Source organism: Orbicella faveolata, unplaced genomic scaffold, assembly GCF_042242905.1.
Source record: "Orbicella faveolata isolate gen_17 unplaced genomic scaffold, um_ofav_v1 contig_12, whole genome shotgun sequence".
In the NCBI taxonomy this organism is placed as follows: Eukaryota; Metazoa; Cnidaria; class Anthozoa; order Scleractinia; family Merulinidae; genus Orbicella; species Orbicella faveolata.
The window spans coordinates 19,204,414-19,212,004 of NW_028301539.1; the positions used below are offsets into that span (position 1 = coordinate 19,204,414).

Genomic DNA, 7,591 nt, shown 5'->3' on the forward strand with positions numbered 1-7,591 from the left:
ATAGAAAATATCCAACCAAACCTTCGCTAGGATCACAATTGCTGTTAGAATTTTCCGCCATTTACGGCGCGTTCGCACCACGCTCACTGTTGATTGTTTCATTATTTCCCGCCATTCAACGGTAAGCTTGCTCCACGCTTGCTGTTGATTGGTTCATTATTTCCCGCCATTCAACGATAAGCTTGCTCCGCGCATGCTGTTGATTGGTTTACACTACTCTTCCCAGTAGACCACGACACCCACGGGTACTTTCCCGTTTTCAAAGTAACGTTTTTTTATGTCGCGAGTCTGTTTCAACCAATCAGTTTGTTTCAAATGTACCACGCGATTGGTTTGAAAAAAACACGTGGCATCCAAAACGTCACTATGATTTGGTGGTACGGTCTGCTGGGAAGAGTAATATATTTACGTCATTAAACAGTACGCTGGCAGCACACTTCCCTTTGATTTCTTTATACTATCCCGCCACTTAACGCCGCTTCCGCAAGTAATTATAATCAATGGTGGCGTACATTTCAAATTTTGCACTGACAAATTTGACGTTTGGCGCAAGTAACTCAGACCGTCGTTTCTTGTTCAAGGTAAACGTTGGTGGTCTGGGAGAACCGTATTCCAAAGACATAGCAAAAGCACTCAAATGGATCAAAATACAGGAAAAGAAGATCCCCCTTCTCTATTCAAGGTTAGAGTTTGGAGCCAACTGGGAAGCCGCCACACAGACAATTGCACAGAAGATGAACATCTAAACGAAACTTTTTGGACAAGTTGTATCTTACATTACAGGAAGCAGAAAATAATGTTTTGATTTTGTAGAACACAAGCCATATGATAGGAATCCGGTAGGAACCAAGGATGACTACGGAGGTTCCTGAAAGGGGGGGGGGGGGGGGGGGCGGATATCAATTCCATTTCCCAGACCAAATAGGCCATTTCTGAGTTACCTTGGTAACTCGGAAATGGCCTATTGTGCGTAATGCTCTAATTATCATTTCCTGAGACAATGTTTTTTTCCCAGTTCCAGTGATCCAAATCCCATTTTCCCATTGAAAAAATAAAACAAGACAAATCCCAGTTCCTACTTCACCCCTTCAGGCCCCTCGACTAACGATGGCGATTATGTTTGAAGTTTGATTATGTTTGAAGCTGAAAGCTTGGTCGTGGGAGAACTGGGTTCGAGATTGGGAGATGGTTACTATATGCACAAACCAGGCGTTTCCTAGTATTCAATTCAAAGAATCATGTTGCTAGCACCTATTTTAAGGGAACATTGTGCGTTTATTATAGTCTTGGTCAAAACCTTGTAACGGTCCTGAAGGTTATCTTAAATTTACTAAACTAAGGTGATTAAAAGACAGAAATAATAGTAACTGAAAACTCAGAAAAACATCCGCGTTCCAGATGTGGTTGAACTCACGACCCCCCCCCCCCCCCCCCCCCCTACTGGGTCTTTAAACTTAAATATTAGTAAAGAAAAATGAATAATTGTTTTATAAGCAATAATTGAACGGTGCCATTGTCGAATGTACGTAAAAATATCTCATAAGATTAACTACAAGTTGCATAGCATTAGTCAACCTTACATGCTACAAGCTGTTTGTCAATTTAACTTACGTCAGTCCAATGTTAAACAAGTCCAAAACTGTTTAATGCAAAGTATATATACCTCACTGCTAGCATATACACGCCAAATGGAAAGCATGCAGAGAAAAGCTCTGTTTTAAAAAGAGTGACACTCTGGTATAGGAAGTAGTTAAACCTGAACAACAGTTTTGTTTCCACTCTTTATACTCCGCGTCACTGTTAGGATACTTGAGCGGGATAAAGTTCATTTTTTGCTGGTCAATCATGGGTGGTGTTCCCCACGCCGTCCACTCGTTTCCCCGCAAATTGCTTTAGAAAAAAACTTTAACGTGCCAGAAGCCAAGTACTTTGAGCATTGACACTTGTTTCCCCTAGATTAACAGTGGAAGATAAAAGTGTCCCAGCAATTGTAACGAGGAGTGTATGTGGCTGATCGCATGAATGTGCCTTCTCGGCTTGTTATACCCATTTGCCGAATTACCACCACCACCAGCCAACGTAAAAAAAGGTTGTGATAAAATACAGTGAAACCTGTATTAAGCGGACCCCATATTAAGCGGACACTCTCTATTAAGTCGACACCACCTTGAGTCCCAAAATTTACTTCCCACATCAGTTTACTGTAAAATAAACCCGCATTCAGCGGACACCTCTTTTAAGCGGACGCGGACACCAGTATCAAGCCATTTTGTTACACAAAACCTGCAATAAGCGGACACTTCAGGGGCTTTTTACTTCTCAAACCTCAGTTCAGACACCTTTAACATTTTTCAGCGACGTCGTTTTAAAGCTAAATAGATTATTCCACATTGATGCATTGATAGCAGCCTTTGATCTCACACTGTGTTACGCTGTGTTACGGAAGGGTTAATAATTAACTATTATTGCACGATAAATTAGAACCTGCTTAGAGCGGATACCCTGTATTAAGCGAACACTAGTGAGTGTCCCAAGGGTGTCCGCTTAACACAGGTTTCACGGTGATAAAGGTTGTTTCCCAATACAGTATTTTCGCAGTATTTTGTCTCGATAGAACGATAACATATTCATCGTCACGTTCACAACACAGGGTTTTATTGAACGTCTTCACAGTTAAAAATCAAAACGATACTCGAAGTTATGTTTGAGGTCCCGTCCACACCGCGCCGGAGGAATTCGATTCTACGGTTAGGCGTATCCGTCATGAAAACGGAACTTTTTGAAAGCGCTCTTCAAACCGGAGGAATTTGAAAACGCCGGCTTTTCGTTTTCGTGTGGGCAGAAAACATATTGAAAACGGAGCTTTAGAAAACGATGACCTCACGATATCATGTGATTTCCCTGTCGGTGTTTTTTCAAACTCAAATCCAAAATGACCGTTGATTGTTACGTTGTCAAATTCCTCCGGTGGCGTAGTGTGGACGGGAAACATTTGATGCGTTTTCAGAGTGAAACCGCCGTTTTTAAATTCCTCCGGCGTGGTGTGGTTTGCGCAACTGTTCGATTTACTTTTAATAAACAATTATTGTTATTAATGTCCCTAAAATGTTGCTTGAAGAGTGAACTACCGATCAAATTCCCACGTGAGCTTCTTGCGCAGACAAGTCTGTCTCGACTCTGTCGTGAGAGTGAATTTGTTTGCTGTGCGCTTCAAAGCTAAGATCGCAATTAAATCGGCACGAAATGAAAAACCAAGAACACTTTGTACACGTTGTTTATGCAATCGATTGAAATCATTTGTTGAAAAAGCGCGACATCGCAAGCTGTTTACGAAGCTCCTCGATTTGTTTTTCCTTAGTTGTCAACCTCTTGTGGATTTCTTGTATGACCATTTTTCGTTCCTCGCTTATCCTTTTCTCATGGCTCGCTTCTTGTTTGAGTTTCTGAACTAAAGCTTCAAGCCGTGTCAGATTAGCGACGGCGTTGTTTCTCTCGTTTCGCAGTTTCTCTGTCTCGTTGAGAATCACGGCTTTGCTCTGAATTTTTTCTAGCTCTTTCACTTCTTTAACTTGTTTGGTCTTGTGGCGAAGTTTTGATTTCAGTTCGTCGACGGCCATTTCGGCCACAGACTTGTTATTTATGGCTTCAGCTCGATCGTAAGACATTTTATGGATAAACTCGTTCAGTCTTTTCAATTCTTCATCTTTGCCGCGAATAATCTGTCCCCAGTTCTCGGTGTGTTGAAGCTGAAAAAGATGTTCCCTTAATTCTTCGTTCTCTTGGGAGACAGCGAGCACTTTGCCTCTCGCCTCCACCAGTTCGCCTTGAATCTTTTGGCTTTCTCTCCGCAAAACATCATTCTCTTCTCTAATTTCAAGGTATGCTTTGTAGATGTTTTCGTATTCTTTAGCATTCGGTCGCTTGGGAGCTTTCTTTATTGGTTCCTCGATGGTGTAAATACCGTTTTGAGTGAATGTACCTTTTGTAAAGACGTGACTCGTTCTCCTTGAGCCAACCACGGCTGGTGTGAACCCTGACGAATCAGAAACCCTGTACTCCATGTCGCCGAAGGAACACTCACACTGAAGTTGTAAACAAACGCCTGTAATTGCACTTTGCTTAAGTCCGTCTTTCTGACAGTTAATACAATTCCTTTTGTTGAATAAAGTGCAACGTGAAATTAATGCAAACGAGTAGTTTGGCTTGCCTTTATGACGTCTCTTTTTGTATTCAAAGTGGGTTGTGTACAGAAGAAAGGCAAACAAACGGCTTTGGAAATTGGATTGCTTAAATATCGGTAATTAATTAAACATTTCATGAAGTTGACATTGAATGGAATTCTCGCTAAAAGCAACATTACTAAACTCCTTTCGCATGCGACGATGAGGACATGGGATACAAAGTTGTAACAACATTTCGAAGGAGCTGTTTGAAAGAAAGTACTGCCTGTTCGAGAGAGGCGGAAAACTCATACAATCGCACTACAAGTAAACGTTATTGAACTTACGTTAACTTTTGAAATAACGCAATCAGGATGTTTGCCTTGCCTTTTGGCATGTGTTTCAGTTTGTAATAATCAACTGTGCGCGGCACGGACTGTGTACAGAAGAAGAGCAAATGAGCTGCTTTACTAATATTGATTGGTTAATTGGTAATTAAACACTTCAAGAAATTGACCTTGAAACAGGCACTCGCTCTAAGCAACACTAAAATAAATGTTTACATGTAATATCTCGAATCACTCGTTTCACGTGTGAATAAGCGAGCAACATGTAAGACAAAATTTGCAAGGAAACGAGTTTAAAATTTGTTGCCCATGTGATAGAAAGAGGCGGAAAATCAAAAGAATTTCACTACTATTGAGGCCTTCGTTCCTTTCAAACCGGCTTTCAAAAGGAAACTCAGCAGAAATTTCCTGTAGTAAATGGACAAATTGGTTATTGCAAAAGTTTGAATACAGCTTCGTTGCCTTTCCAGCCAATCAAACTTCCAACGACTGCATGAAAAACTAATTAAAATCTCTATTGCCTTGAGCTACTATTCTGAGCTTAGCTAAATTTAGCGATTTCGGTTTCCCAAGAGTTGGCGAAATTAACTTCCATTTCAAGACTGAACGCATCAGGGAAACATCAGTCTACACTCATTGGTTACACTGGTTTTCGTGATCTCGACTGAAAGTTCAAAACGAGTTCACAGACAAAATTCAAAATCGTGGTTATTTCGGTCACCACAGGAAGGAACGGGCGTAGCGTCTTATAACGGTCTTAAATCTTTCAGTCTCTTAATATCGAGACAAGCATAAAACCATTCAGCATAAAAGGTTATTTCTAGAAATCCTTAAACTTTCAGGCATTTTTACCTTTCACACTCGGGCAGTTTTTCAAAATTTTTAGCAAGCAGATCGACTAGCCAGCGAAACTTTTGTCATACCGTAAAATCCGTAAAAACGCTTTTTGATGAGCTTAGTTGAGGGTGGATTTAGCTTTGGAGGTTATCATTATTATTAAATGTCATTGGAGCTCCAAGAATGGTCGGGCGTTTTCCAGACGCTAAGTCCCTTAAGTAAAGGAAAAGTGCTGTGTCGCAAATAAGTTCACAATCATCGGACGAAACGAAAGTCTCTGAAATATCGTATACATAAACAAAACAAAATATCACCTACAGCAGACGGAGTGGGTAACATCTTATCATATTTTCATAAGAATTAAACTGCAATTTATAAAGGCTTATTGAAAGGAATACCGGTAGCGGAAGCATTTTCGGGAGTGGAGAGTATTATTGGAATCTTTCCGTATTCTTGTAATATGATAATTTTTTTGTCCAACATAAGAGAAAATAAAACTTGGCACGAGAAACTGGCTGTTTATTTGTAAGATCGTTGCCAGTGTAACTTTGCAGGAAGGTTTTCTGTTCATACGTATTTTGTGTCCTTCAAACCCTGCTTTTATCCAGGAAAAATTCAGAACCTCGATCGACTTAGGGTTAATCCGAGATCTTTTCCAACACCCAGCTCCAGATTTTCTGCTAAACAAGCCAGAGAGCTGGATAGGGCTTGCTCTGATTATGTGAATAGAAGGCGGCTTCTTTTGCTGCTGTTTAATTTCTTCACAGGGATGACACAAGTAGTAGCTGTAGCCAGGAAAGAACCGCTTGTCACAAGTATACTTATGTCACCGCCTTGGCCAATAACACTTTAAAAGGACCTACGTCATGGTTTGCGCGTCCGTTGAATAGTTTGACCTAAATTTTTCAAGTTTGTAATCCGTTTATAATCCGTGTTAATCTTCACCATTCTTGACCATCCTTGTTCCTTTATGGTTTATATTATTTCCTTGGTGATTTTCTATTTTACTAAAAAATTATTTACAGGTTTACTTCGATTTAAAGTAAATTTTGTACGTGGTCAAATTGTCTCAAAACACCTTGACTGAACTTCTTTAACTTTACTTAATTTTTAAAAAGTACACGTTAAATAAACATCAAGCCCCTTCGCGATCGGTTGTCTCCAAGAAAGTTCACTCCTACCCACATCCGCAAGAAAAAAGAAGCAAGCGATCCTCTCACCCACATAAACTCTGCAAAACAAAACCAATAAAGGGGTTCCTTTTTAATCGCACTGCTATTTCAACTTCGATCATAAATGCAGACTTAAGAATCGGAGCCTGTGAAGGATTTGATAAATCAACTGACTGCTAATCTTGGAAAATGGAAAGGTAACGGTAAGTTAACTCAAGGACAGAACCCCACGAGTTCCATTTGCACACAGTGACACGAAAACCCTCGCTCGTGTCACCTCACGTATCTGTAGCCACCCGAATAGAAATAGGTTATCCAACTGCTTGTGACTTTCAAAAATTAGTTGAACGGAAAGCCATCAAAACTGCCAAGAGGGACAGGGATTGTGATTCCATGATTTGAATAACCATCGAGACAGATATCGCTTGTTCTTTGGCGGTCACACCAAGGAGATCCCGATGATAGTCACTTTTTATTATTTGGCTGAACTGATTGGTTCCCTTCACGGTCCGAATTTTGCAATACGGACCTCCGAGGTGTACCGCTCACAAATCAAATTCGACGAATTGCTTTTTCAGTTCATTGCAAAAAATAAGTTTTTTGTTGAGTGGAAATCTTTTTAATTTCATGTCTGGAGGGAAAAGCGACGTGTGAAAAGTCAATAAAAATTTACCTTTCGCACGCGCGGTTACCGAGGATGAATCGCGGAAACCTATTAATTTAGCAGCAGATCAACAAAAGCCCTAAGATTATAATAAATACTGAACTGAACTAGCTTATTCGGACCATATCGGAGAATATTGCTCTCGTTCCTTCTTTCTTTCTTTTTTTTTTTTTGCCAAGATTATGCCAAGGTTCCATAAACCCGCGAAACAATGAACGAGACCAATATTTCTCTAATACGGACCTCACGCGAGTTCGATAACAAACATATACTGTCATGCGCCCTGTGTTATATAAAGTTTTCAAATCTTCTTTGAGCGAGCCAATGAACCGGGTTGGGCGTTATTTGTTTCCTGGTAACGTGTTCTTTCACCAAGAACGCCAATACTTGATTGTTAGATGAGGAGAGCTA

At 40.4% G+C, this 7,591-nt stretch overlaps 2 protein-coding genes across 2 annotated transcripts in view; one reads left to right on the plus strand and one right to left on the minus strand.

The window, feature by feature from the left end:
• The window catches only part of LOC110059603 (protein mono-ADP-ribosyltransferase PARP4-like), a 50,368-nt gene extending 47,262 nt beyond the window's left edge, over positions 1 to 3,106 (plus strand). Inside the window, exon 42 of the mRNA XM_089282704.1 lies at positions 582 to 3,106. Coding sequence (XP_089138830.1) covers positions 582 to 746 — 165 coding nt within the window. The 3' untranslated portion in view covers positions 747 to 3,106. The remainder of the gene's footprint in view (positions 1 to 581) is intronic.
• Positions 2,634 to 7,199, minus strand: LOC110059643 (uncharacterized). Its single transcript, XM_020766368.2, has one exon. The coding sequence runs from the start codon at positions 4,059 to 4,061 to the stop codon at positions 3,294 to 3,296; it is 768 nt and encodes a 255-aa protein (XP_020622027.2). The 5' UTR covers positions 4,062 to 7,199; the 3' UTR covers positions 2,634 to 3,293.
• Positions 7,200 to 7,591: the final 392 nt, after the last annotated feature.

Coding starts and splice junctions, on each gene's coding strand:
- LOC110059643 (XM_020766368.2), bottom strand. CDS start 4,061: ATGGAGTACAGGGTTTCTGATTCGTCAGGGTTCACACCAGCCGTGGTT.